The sequence below is a fragment of the Pholcus phalangioides genome, unplaced genomic scaffold (genome assembly GCF_987345545.1).
Source record: "Pholcus phalangioides strain wild (caught in Gottingen) unplaced genomic scaffold, Ppha-v1.0 ptg000016l_1, whole genome shotgun sequence".
NCBI lineage: Eukaryota > Metazoa > Arthropoda > Arachnida > Araneae > Pholcidae > Pholcus > Pholcus phalangioides.
Window position 1 is genome coordinate 14,904,352 of NW_028301609.1, and position 13,700 is coordinate 14,918,051.

The 13,700-nt window shown below is 34.2% G+C and overlaps 1 protein-coding gene across 3 annotated transcripts in view; it reads left to right on the plus strand.

Annotated features, from left to right (window-relative positions):
• Caper (RNA-binding protein 39-like protein Caper) overlaps positions 1-13,700 on the plus strand; it is a 42,904-nt gene that overhangs the window by 23,983 nt on the left and 5,221 nt on the right. For all 3 annotated transcript variants that reach the window (XM_089245686.1, XM_089245687.1, XM_089245685.1), the window contains 4 exons: positions 1,051-1,248; positions 3,496-3,561; positions 5,456-5,660; positions 13,381-13,522. In XM_089245686.1, the coding sequence (XP_089101812.1) occupies positions 1,051-1,248; positions 3,496-3,561; positions 5,456-5,660; positions 13,381-13,522 (611 nt within the window). The remainder of the gene's footprint in view (positions 1-1,050; positions 1,249-3,495; positions 3,562-5,455; positions 5,661-13,380; positions 13,523-13,700) is intronic.

Sequence of the window (13,700 nt, forward strand, 5' to 3'; positions counted from 1 at the left end):
GAAACATCATGTCTCAAAAAATTTGCTCCCATTTTGCAACAATTTCTTTCTGAGTATAACTAAAATCAAAAGACCAGCAGGAACCATGCCCATAAAATTGAAAAACTTTAATTTTGAAGTGTTTTTTGTGTATGTGTTGATCTACTTATACAGAGTTGTTGCAAATACAAATAATTTTGTAAAGAAAATCTTTCTTCTACTTTGATTTTTTTTTTATTTCGAATAATTGAGAGGGAATGAATATCATTTAGAATTTTTATAATTTGTGATGCTGCTATGAGTTGTACTTTGACCAAAACTTGAAGGTTCTAAAACACTTTGGTGACGAAAGAAAAGTATGAATTATCTGCATGTGGATTGATTATTTTGTGAATTCTTATAATGCTGGATAAAATAAATCAGAAGTTGATTTTTGAACCGTTGCTTCGTCTATATTTTTGACAAGAGGGAAAATTCAAAATTTACTCAGATTCAAAATAAATTTGTTTTTTTTTCTTTGCTGTAAGACTACTAAGTTATGAAGTTTGTCATGATTTCTTAAAAACTCCTTAATTTTTGTTTAAGAAATTTTGTATGAACCCTGTAATCTGTAAATCCTGACAGTACCCATTCAGAGAAATACAGTAAAACCTCTCTTTTGCAGACACCGGTGGAGAAAAAATTTGTCCTTGAAACAGGGGTGACCATTAATCAGGTTAGAAGTCCATACTTTATTATACACAGGGAAATTATTTCACCATAAAAGAGAGAGGACCACATCTGAAGGGTGTCCGTGAAGTGGGGTTTTGCTGTACATTGTTATTTTCTTTGTAATTTTTTTCTTTTCGACTTCTGAATAAAATGTTCCAGACTGTCACAATTCTGGGCAACAGGATAAGTCTAGTGGCAGAGTTCTGGCATTCATTGTATATAGACTTTATGGGGAAAAAAATGAGTTCAATAGGATTTTTCAGTTGATCTTAAAATAAGGATTGAAAAGTGCAGTATTTCTTCTTTAATTGATTGTTAAAGCCATGTTAAATAAACTATATTTTTGTTATTTGCTTTCAGGCATTGGGTCTTCATGAGCAGGAACTCATGGGCACAAAGATACATGTACAGCTCTCTCAAGCTGAGAAGAATCGAACAGCTGCAGCTGCCAGCAGCTTAGCTAAAGGAAATCCTGGTCCCATGAGACTCTATGTTGGTTCTTTGCATTTCAATATAACAGAAGAAATGCTCAGGGGTATTTTTGAACCTTTCGGAAAGGTAAGATTTCTTTACATCTGAATATGTTAGAGTTTCATTTTTGTAACAATAGAACCTAGTTTTGCTGTGAAGTTCAATATACTATGCATGAACCATTATGTGTCCCTCCCTCATTATAATGACCTGAGAAAAAAAACTTGTTCAAGGTATAACGTGGGAGTAAACTATGCATGAATTTTAAAAAATAACATTTTGCCATGCTTGTGAGATGTGGAATGTACAACTTACATAATTCAGGGAATTTCTTCGTTCCCCTTTCCAATTTTTCTAGATACTAACTTACTGTGAATTCTTTTCTCTAGATCAGTGGTTCTCAACCGGTGCCCTTGGGGCTTCATGTGCACTCGCCAGGGACTCCGTTGCCACTCGAGGGAAATAAAAACAATGAATTTGAAAAAAAAAATAATTATGAATATTTTTAAATAAAAATAAATCAGTAACTTTGAATAGATAATAGATTTGCCTATGGGTTTCCACGAGTCAAAAAAGGTTGAGAACCGCTGCTCTAGATGGACACTGACTAATGATAATCAACTTGGTCACCTGTGCTTGCAGATTTTTTTGTTGTATGACTGGTCATGTCAAAATCAAAATTCATTTTTGCTCAGTTTCGAGTCAGTGATCAAGTCAGTAAATATCTTGGCTATGAGTCAATTTTTCAAAAATATCAATGTTAAAGTTGAAAATTTTAGATTTCAAAGGAAAAAATATATGAAATTATCCCTGAAATGGACAAATTTAAATGTTGAAAAAAGTTTGTAATTGAATATAGAAAGACATGCCTTTTTAAATATTGTATCAATGATTTCTGAAAATAAGGATGTTATTCATGCAAGACTATTTTAAAATGGGAATGAAACGATAATCAATCAAAAAAAATTTTGAATTTTTTCATAGAGAATAATTTGCCTTTCACTTTGCTCATATGTTTCATTCATACAAGTATTGTGGTCGGGTCAAGTATTATGTCAGGGATGGACACAAATGTCTAAAAATTCATTCTTGGTCAGGCATGTGACTTGAAAAAATATAAGTTCAAAAAATATTAACAAATATTACTCGATTTACTTACTTCGATACATCATTTTTAAAGATCATTCCTCATTATTAAAATGAACGCACAAAATGACTAAGTAATAGTTATTTACATAATCTTCCCCCCCCCCCAAAATTATTACTATGAATCATTTGAATCTGCCTTATCACTAATGTGACTGTTGATATAATGAAAACCAAGTTTCCTGATATTATTTGGCTCACCTCCTCTTGTCAGGATTTTTTTCCCTCTGTCCTAGCTGACAATTAATAATGTGTAGCTCCTAAATAATTTTTGTTTAGGACTACCGTCTACAAACCTTTTTATACAGCATGTGTTCAGGAAGTATTTATCCAAACATCTCACTCTCACTCACTCGCTCACACACACGGTTATGGAAGCATACTTCAATTGGAAGTATCTAAATAATGTGCCTATTTTACACATGCCATTTATTTCATTAGTCTTTCTTTCCCCATTCAACTTTCTGGATAGCTGTATAATATGCCATAAAAACCCAAATTTGCCTTATGCACCCATACATTGTGGTGTCTCCAAATGACTGATCCCAGTCTTGTATTTTCAGTACTGTAGTTTCACACAATTATGATCCAGCATAATACAAATACAAATACAACGCCACAACAGGCAAAACGCCCAACGAGGTGGCTGATAAAAAGATGCCCATAAAAATATGGATGTCATATGTTTCAAAAATACAGCAACCCAATTAAAAATGCAATTAACACAAATTATAAACAATATATACACATGATAAAATATTATACAATACCCATAAAGAATACTTATGGTTGTCTTATTCTAAGAATGGATAGTTTCTCGATTTACCCCAACATGTTTATCGTATTTCTTTTTAAACGTGTCAATTGTGTTACAATTTACTACCTCCGGGGGTAAGCTATTCCACCATTCAATTTTTTTTTTTTTTTTTTTTTTTTTTTTATGTTGCTGATATTGCCTGTAGAAAGATTTTAATTGTGTATTATGATTACTATATTTGTATATTGTAATTGTATTGTTTGTATGCCTATGTTTTTTTATAGTAATCTCATTCAATAATGTAATTAAATATTGCATTAGAATAAATCATCCATGCCTATTTCTTTACCTCCAGTAATTTGAATCTGACTCTTTTTCTTTTTTTTTCACAAATCCAGATTTTACTGTAAATATATAATTTTTTTTTCCAGATAGAGAAAATTGAGCTGATAAAGGATACAGAAACTGGTCGATCCAAGGGATATGGATTTATTAGTGTATGTATGTTTTTTTTGTTTCTGAATTTTCACATATATGTGGTAGTGTCATTTCTCTTTGCTTTTGAATTGAATTTGATTTACATTAAAACCTAGATATAACTATACTCTGCAGACAAAAAAAAAATTTGTAGAGTAATTATCATTATATTGAGAAGCAGAGTATAGAGTACATTACAGCATAGTACATTAGAGTAGACATTTCCAAACAAGACTTGAAAAAATATTGTTGTGCAGGGATTTATTGTTATATCAAGTATCATTGTAGCAAGGTTTCACTGTAATATGTATTCCTTGATTTTTATTTAATGTTTCTATAATTTTAGGGATAAACTGCTACTGAGTTTTTGCAGCAAAATAAAGAGATGAAATTTTGATTGTTTGCTTTTTATAAACTATTAAGAGTACTATTATGTGCTTAATTTTTATTTTATTTCTCTAACTTCACTTAATTTGTAATGAGGCCAACATAGATAAATTGGCTGCAATATGGCTGAATCTGAGTAATTTAGAGAAAGTGAGTTATTTGTAAACTTCTTGTCACTGAAACAATTTTCTTATTGTGTTTTAAAATTTTATGCAGTATTGCAAGGTTCTGAGTTTGATCCCACCCCCACCATTGTCGGCTTAGTGGTAGTCAGCAGAAGTTGGTTTTCTGCAGTTTCTGACTTGATTTTGAAGCAGCTTGAATGTGAGCTATTTTAAAGTCCCTCTGCAAAAAAACAAAAGATCTTTAACATAATATGGCTCTAGCCATTTTCACTTGAAAATAAGGAAGACATTGGCAAGCATTGTTAGAACACTAAGCATGCATAATCCTAACAACATAAATATTTAGGGTTGTACATACTCATTCTAGCATGTACAAATTTTTTATAATATCTGCAGAGGCATGTTTATATACAAAGGTGCTGCATGTACGATTAAGTTGTAGTGGTTGAGCTTAGATATTGCAAAGTGCCTTCGAAAACGGATAAGCCTTGGTGCTGTTAAAAATTGAGAGCTTTGGATTTATTACTTGGGAAATTAGAATTACTTTGATATACATCTAAAATTTCAGTTATTAAAGTTGAACTGTAATTGATTGAGTTTTCTGTGGTGCTCACCAAGCAATCGTAAGGAAACTCGTAGTGTTGAGCATTAACTTTTAACAGCCAAATGTTCCCAATTGAGAACATTGGCTGTTAAATGGTTAATGTTTCAAACAAGGTACTTTGGTACCCTAATCTGGAACATCAGTTTCATTAATCAGAAAAAACTATTTTTCCCATATATAAAATCACTTGATTGGAATCTCACAGGTTCAGTGAAAAAACAAACTTTACAAAACAAAAATGTCATTTATTTCAGCACCCGTGCTATTAACCCATTAAAGACCACTTTGATTTTTTAGAAATTGAAATAAACACTGAGTGGAACCACTCCCCCCCCCATTTATTGGCGGAGAAAAATTTTTGACTGACAAATTTTCTTACCAACTGGCATCATTGGGTTAATTTAATTTTTTTAATTTTAATGTTTCTATGGACATGGACGAGTTTAGAAAATGTACCAGAAAATGTTTTTCACTAGTTTTTTGGTTGATATCTCTAAACTAAAGAATCAGAAGGGTAAAAAATTAATCCAATTCTTAATTTTGCCAGTAAAAGGTTAAGTAAAAGTCTACCTCAGTCATTATATGTTGAGGGAATAAAGAGCATTTATTACTTTGCAACTGCTATTGTTGGGTTATGTTTATATTGACAATTTGACAGCAGCTTCATTTTTGAATTTTATGAGTTAGAAATTTCTTTGAGTTTGTATATGGAAATGGTTTATGCATATCAAAAATTTTATTTCATTCAAGTACCGTATTTGAAGTGCTTGTTGTGAAAATGATCAACTTATTTTGCAGTTTTATGACTCTGAGGATGCAAAGAAAGCGCTGGAGCAGTTGAATGGTTTTGAATTAGCTGGTAGGCCAATGAAAGTTGGTCATGTCACAGAGCGTACTGATATCGCCCAAGGCCCATCATTTCTTGATAGTGATGAACTTGATCGAACAGGGATTGACCTCGGTGCTACTGGAAGATTACAACTGATGGCCAAATTAGCAGAAGGTAAACATAGCTTTTGGTACCAAAAATTACAGTAATCTTCAGTTTATATTTCATTTAGTTTTCCTCGGATGTTTATTGAAGTAGTAGTCATTGAGAAGAATATACATTGGTACAGTATACTCACTAATCTGGAACAAATCAGACCAGGGTTGCCAAATTATGGAAATCACTGAATTACTGGAAGGCAGTTAAAAAAAAAAAAATTCAAATGTCAACTTCTGTGCTTAGACATTCACAGAGCCCAATTTTTCCATAAGTAAGACTAGCGCACAGCCAGATTAGTCTACTGTATCTAGATGTATCTCCTCTATTGAGAGTGACAAACTTTGACACAGTTTATGCTCATTATAACAACATTATTCATTCCATTAAGTGCAGTTTTGAGATTTTGTCAATTTGGACTTTTGAGTTATGAGAAATAGTAAAAACCCATTTTAAAGATTTCCAGTAGGGTTAGTGATGTTTAGATAACTGTTTTGTGGTTCATACCTGTTCTTATCATGAAATAATTAGTTGAAATTTCTAATCAACTGTAGTACATCAATCTGCTTCTGAATTTTGAAGAGCGATGTCAGCACTTTTTAAACACATAACCAAGCATTTCTAAGAAACAAACTGCTGCATGGTTCACAACACATACACACATGTTCTAACATATACTCGTTAGAAATTCCATAGAGGAATATAAGAGAGGTGCATGTGTGCAGTTTAGTAGTTGTCCGTCAAAAACTTTTTATGGACAACTACTAAACTACATCTACCACAAAATACTGTATAAGGCCAAAAAACTTATTTATTTTTTGCTACATGCAGCATAATAAGTTCACTTGCCTATATATATTTTTTCATTGAGAAATATAGGGTGCTATAAAAAAAAATTGACCACTCATCAGGAAGTGGGGGTGCCCCCCCATGTGAGGTTAGGAAATAAAACAGAATGGTGAGCAAGAGGGGTAGACAACCAACACCATCCAGTCAAATTTCTATGTGAAGGTGATGAAAAAAAAAAAGACTGCCTCTGTTTCATAACTTCTCTTCTCCAAGCATCAAAGTCAAACATTCTCAATGACCGTTTTTGTCCATTTCTTTGCAAAAAAAAATGGGGAGAAGCGATCTGAGTGGGTCATTGCAATGGATTGAATGGTCTTTGTAGGTCATTATATTGAATAAAAAAAGTAGCGTGGGGAAAAAAAATATTTTGGACTCCCCAATCGTACTGGTCGTTTTAATGGAGCGATCATTACAATGAGTGTTAACTGTATATCTTTCAATTTATAACAGTAGTTGTTTTTTTGCTTTTCTTGGCAGAATTGAAAAAAAAATTAGTTTTGGATGGCATTCAAAATACAAATGACAGCTGTTGGAGCCAAATTTACCATTCTAATAGGGAAAAAACTTTTTTTATGGAGAAATATACCAGAAACAGTTCTAAAATACAAGTTTATTAGAGTAATATTTTTATGTTTGGAAGTGCTTGTATAGGGTGGCATTGATATCTGATCTGGACCAGATGTCACACACTGGTCACCCCTGCTCTGCAAAAATATCCTTCTGTACAATATTGCTCTCAGGTCCTGAAGCCGTAATGCATCTATAATGATAAATCTTGTATAAAAGTGGTTTTCTCCTGTCCCTTGAGCAATGTTCCCTCTTCAGTTGTGCATATTCAGAATGCCTTTGCACATGCAAAATCCATAAATACATTAGTAGTGTATATGGTAGATTGTCTTACCTCGCACAGGAAGAGCAAGTCTGCACACATTAAAAAAATTATATAAATTAGAACGTTGCCGTTAATTATTGTTTGAAAAGTTTTACTGCCTATCCATAGAGCTGTTGAACTCTTTAATGCTTGGATATTTCTTAATTGAGTGGACTCTTTCTCATCACTCTCCTGTGGGACTTGTTTTTCTGATTCCAACCTCTGTCATGAGTTTTCAGTTTTTTTCCTGCTGTTCACAAAGAGCCTCAAAAACATACCCATACTTCTCTATTGAGCTATCTTCTTCCATTTCTGGGTATTAAAGAGTTAATAATTAAAATATGGGTGATGAAGTTAAGGGTTGAACTCAGGCTCGTCATTTGGGGGGTCAGACTTAAAAAAATACATTAGAAATGGTATATATATGTATACATTTAGTACATGTTCTTTGCCCCCCCCCCCCCCAGAAAAAGGTTGAAATGACGGCCCTGGTATTGTTTTATTTCCACGGGCTGGTCACTGAGAGGTTTTGTTGAGTTATTGCCATGCATAAGAATCGGAAATTGCACTCACCAGCATAACACTAGAAGGGTCAGACTATATGTTATACCTATAAGGGCCTCTGGCAGTCATTTTGATTGCTGCTTCTTTTTAGTGCAATATATTTACCGTATATACTCTTGTTTAAGCTAATTCATATATATCCGATCTCCCCCCCCCCCCCCCCCCCCCTTCAGGACTGCCAAAATCGCAATAAATTGAAAACTAGTGTATAAGCCAACCCCAAAAAATGTGTGCATTTCAGAGAAAAAAAAAAATTTGCATGCAAAAGAAATAGCTTCCCGAAATTTACAATAGAAAATGATTCAAACTTTTTAATCTGTTTCTTCTGTCTCAAAGCTCATTGTAAATAGTCTTTGAGAGGCTTATTCATTAGGGTGGAACGAAAAAGGGTGTTTTTTCACTTTTTTTGGAAATTGATGTTGCCTTAGTATTCAAAAGATGCCTTTCAAGGTTTTAAGATGTTATATCAAAATCTAGGAACGGACCCTAAAGGTCAAGGAAAAAACTTTTCTAAGTGCACATTATAAATTTTATATATATATATATATATATAACAACCCTTTTTTGGGGGAGTTGGGGTGGGGACAAAACTATAACCATGTTCTAAATTATAAAAAAAAAAAAACAGTTTGACAATATGTGTCAGGAGGATGCCTCTATTGTTTCCTCTGTTGTCGCACTTATTACATTTCACTTTTTTGTAAAATAGTCAACTTTTTTTCAAACGATGGAAGAGTACACCTTGATTTTACTCTCAGACCTGCCAACTCTCCCGATTTTTCATCCTTCCTCCCGCTCTCTGGATTTGTTACAATTTCTCCAGATTTTGGCAGAACATTAGATTTTACGCGAGCTTTCACATTGTCGTGGCGTCAATGATTGCCGTCGCCGTTAGGGAAAACACCCATAGAGGACAGTCGTAGTCATTTCCATCGAGCACAGCCGTAAAAAAAGTCTGTGACCGCATTTAAGCAACTGGGAAAGACGCGACTTCGTTTTCGTTGCGTTTATCGGCAATCATTTATCAGGGGCATGACCTTGGTTGCCGTAATTCCTGTATAATCGTTATTGTATTCCATTAACAGCCGTGCGGTAAACACGTTTTTTCGTCCGCAGCTTAGTAATTTGAATTTTTTTTAATTGTTTCTTCTGATTAAACATCTTCAGAAAGAAAATATAAACTTTAAGCTATATAAAGCTAAATATAAAGCTTTTAAGAATTCGTATACCCAAGATTATCAATCATTGATAGCATCCACAGAAGGAAACACTTATACTTTATGAACAGTATGTAGATGTGATTTCTTTATTCTGCATGGAAAGATTGACATGGAATTATATTCCTCTCAGGGGCAATGCAGAACCTGCCTTGTGGGGGGGGGGAAGAATGTAACTTTTTCTTAATTTATTAAAAAAAAAAAAATTTTTTTATGAACTTTTTTTTTGATCAAGTCTATGAGTATCGTGGGGGGGGGGGCCCTTGGGAGAATCTCTGGATTTCAAAAGTTGGCACGTCTGTATTCTGGCTTGAAGGAAGCCTTCATGACTCTCGGTTGTTGATACAGCAAGAGATGCTTCAGTTACGAGTAGTACGCACCGTTCAACTGCTTGTGTGTGACACGGTAAAATTCGGTATAGATGGAAAAGCAGGTTCAGATAATTTATGTGGGTCCAGTTCCTGATTTTTTATAATGGGTGGTTCAGTCACTCGCACTTGATCACATGCAATTAGTTCCGGATAGTGCTTAGCAAAAAAGTTTCTTTTCAGAACATGGAATGTATGGATTTCTGCTTCTGATCATCCTTCATTTCTAATTCTGAGAATTCTCTTGATTCTCAGTTTTTTGCCCGTACTATTTCCACAAGATATATCTGATCTGCACTTGAATCACTTTTGTCACTGTCCATTATCGGAAGGTTATTAGAGATTGGTTTAAATTTCACAATAGGTAATCTTTCACAATTTTCCAAACTTTTTCCGATATCACCTTGAAGCCTGTGTGGACTGATGGAACATCCATCTAGATGCTTTACAAGATGCCTTCGAGGTAACTCATTGAAGTGAAAAAGAAAAATAAGCCATTGCAAGGGATGGCCTATTTCTTTCTCTATTAATCTGATAACACTATTTTTATAACCAGTGTTGGTAGCAGTTCCGTCGCATCTGATCGCCATTAATTCTTTCGTATCAAAATCTTTCTTCAAAAAGTCTAGGATTGATGACTTTAAATTCCTTGCTCTACTGCTTCTTGGAGTTGTGTTACCGAGATAAATTAACCCGGGTTCCTGCAATATATAGTTGTGTTCTTCGGATATGGTTCTTCAATGGAAAGAATCACCTTCTTTGACATTAGCTAAGGTTTTGTCTTTTCGACCCTCAAAATATATTCTTCACACATTTTGTTCTAGGAATTCTATCTTGCAAGAGAACCCTCTGTGATGCTCTTTCACGCCTTATTTTCATCCGATCTATTGTCATATTTGGCTTCTCTTTCGTCAATAACCCAACATCTTCCAGCACAGCATTCGCAATAATTGCAGCTGATCGATCAGACACGCCAGTTCTATCACAAGCAAGAGCAACATTTGGTAATTTAGTTCTCATCTGTGAGGATGATGGTAGAACTTCAAAAGCAAATAAAGTACGTGCTTCAGCACAGATTGATGGACCAGCTTCAGGTACTAGTAGATGGAAATGCTAACTTCAACAGGAAACTGTGTTTTGGCTCATATAGATCACTTTCCTCAGAATCGTTGGATATAGATGAGTTTTCAGTTTCACTGTTGATGAATTAGTTTCCGCCGTTTCTTTTTGAGATGACTTCAAATGGGATACTACTGTCATTTTCCTTTGTTCATTGTTTTTCAATTTCTTCGTTGTTAGGACATTACTCGATCAATGGCCATCTTGCGTGCACTTCTTTGATCTTGCAAGGAATCTCGCTCTACATTTGGGACCTTTCTCAACTTGTCACACTTAGTCTTCAAAATCACATATACATGCTGCATTGTCGAACAATATTCGTGCTTCGCACTGAAAAGATTTCAAAAGTTCAACTTGAAAGTTTGGGAATCTTTCCTTGCTTTCATATTTTTTCCAAATATTTTCTATCTTTGCCACGATAATTTCAAGAATGTCTGCAATAGCTGGATCTTTTCTTGATTGTTGTGCCTTCATATTGTGTTAAGTCAGCAAATAACAAAGTATAACATCGCCATAGGTGGGCAAGACTTGAGAATTCCACTCTTTAGGATTTCTTAAAATGTCATAACAATAAAAGCTTCTGGGCATCATTTTGACTGCTATACACCCTCTCAGTTAAGGGGTAAGATTGTAGATGAATACTGAAAACAAGGGGGAAGCATCGAGGTCACTGAACGAATCACGTGTTCAGGGGAATAGGAAAGCCTCCTCGGCGGTGTCATGTTATAGAATTCCACACGTGCGTAAAACTTTAGGGGCGATGAGGAACCTCAAGAAGTTTGAATTTTGGGGGAAAAAATTAGGAATGGCATTTCTTCACATAAAGGCATATTTTAAATTCTATTACAATGGGAATTTCAAAAAAAAAATTTCGTTCCACCCTATTATTCATGCTCACACATCCTAAAGACTGTACAATCGACGTTAGCTCACCTGGTATCAAAGCCAATGATGTGTTCAATTTCTTTGCCTCGGCTTTGACATTATCGATTCATTGGGGTTTGAACATATCTCATACCAATAATGCCGGTTTCTCGAACACTGCTACGAAAACCACTACTGATTGCGGGGGTTGATATTTTCTCATCAAAAACTGACCCGAGTATAAGCCGACCACCCACTTGAACAAATTTTTTCACAAAAAATCTCTGCTTATACACGAGTATATGCGGTAATCACACTAAATTTTTACAATAAAAAATTGAGCATTATCCCACATGGTTAATTTGTCGATTTTGAAGAAATTTATTTTTTTAAACATACAGGGTGTGCATAAAATGACTTTCCAACTTTAAATATGATAATTTAGAGGGCAACTATTGACAAGATTTACCATGAAAAAAAATAGATAAACATTGTATTTACGCAACATCGTACATTGCCCCATTTTGATGTATACTTTTATATGTATATCAGTCTTGTTTTATTCACACACTTTAGTTCTCTCACGCTATGGATAACATACATTATTATGCCATCGTAAATTTTCACTATCGAGGAAAAACTAGGACATTAATTTGTAGTATGCAATTTTAATAATTTTATAAGGAACACACGATTATAAAAAAAATACATCTTTGTGTGTCTTTCTTTTTCATTAGTATTATCTGATTCAGACCAGCCACTTCCCAAATCTCTACTTTCCCTCCATCTTCATTGTCAGAGTTTGCATCCCAAGTCTCACATTTATTGTCCAAAATATCATTTAGTATTGATAAAATATTGTTCTCTTCTAAATTCTATTTCTACACAATGTGAATGACCCTGTTTCCTAGGAAGACTTCAAAGCAGATGGTGGTATTAAGAGTTATGGAATGTTAAACTAAAGCAAAAACTTAGCTTGCCAGATGAACTATCAGAGAGAAAAAAAAAAAGTTTCCTCAACTTTGATAATAGAGGCTATAGCTAAGTAAGATATGGTGTTTTGATTGTGGATACATAAACTTCTGCTGTCCCTGCCAATAGATTTTTTTAGATTGCCCAGTAACATGTTGCAGCAAATAGAATTATTTTTTTTCTTATTAGTATGTTACTACCACCGCCATACCATACATGCACTTTGTCCACATTCCTCTATGGAATTTCTAACGAATTGGTATATGTTGGTTTGTGTTGTGAACCTGGCGTTGTTGTTTGTTTCTGTGTAATGCCTGTTGTGTATAGTGCTTCCATCTGCCATCAATTTTTCTCATTATGAGTGAAGTGTAATGATTTAAATAATTGTATTGTTGTAGGCCTGTTGCTCTCTGTGATTAGACTTTTTAAGAAGGAGATCGGCTTGCATTCATGCCTCGAAGTTGGGAACCACAGAAAACCAACTTTAGCCGATTACCACTATGGCAATGGTTGGGTATGATTGGACGGTGGGGTTGAAGTTGATATGTTGCTTGTGAATATGTTTTGTTGTGTGTGCCATTAGGGAATGATGAATAAACCTAAAAGCAAAAGTATACATCAAGGCCCACCACAAGGAGAAAATGTATGTAATTTACATATAACAGTCAAAATGACTGCTCTTGGCTGTTCTAGGTATAAAGGTGGATTTCTCCCAACAAAAGCTTCAAATTTTTGTACATGGGGACAAGTACAGAAATAAAGTCACCAGAAATTGAGTGTATGCCAACTACTGTCAGGATTAAAGTACTTTCAAAATAAAAAAAGCAAAATGACTGCTCGGGCAGTTCTAGTGTTAATGTAAATAAAACTCATTTCCTATTTAAAAATTTGTTCTCCCTTCTTGTTTTACACAGGAACAGATTTGAATATTCCGAGTGCTGCTGTACAAGCCTTACAAATGTCTCAAGGTGTCATTAATCCGCAACAAACAGCTGCCGTTGCACCTCCAATAGCAACACAGTGTTTCATGTTATCCAACATGTTTGATCCAGGAACGTAAGTAACATTAATATGAGTTCAGAAGATTTTCCCTTTCCTTTGAAGAAAAAAACTTTGTGCATACAGCTGCTTATGGCTTTTTTCCCCCAATTTAGAATTCCAAAGCTACAGAAAATGTTCACTGTTGAATAACTTAATGTATTGAATAACTTTGTTTTTTTTTAATTCAATAATT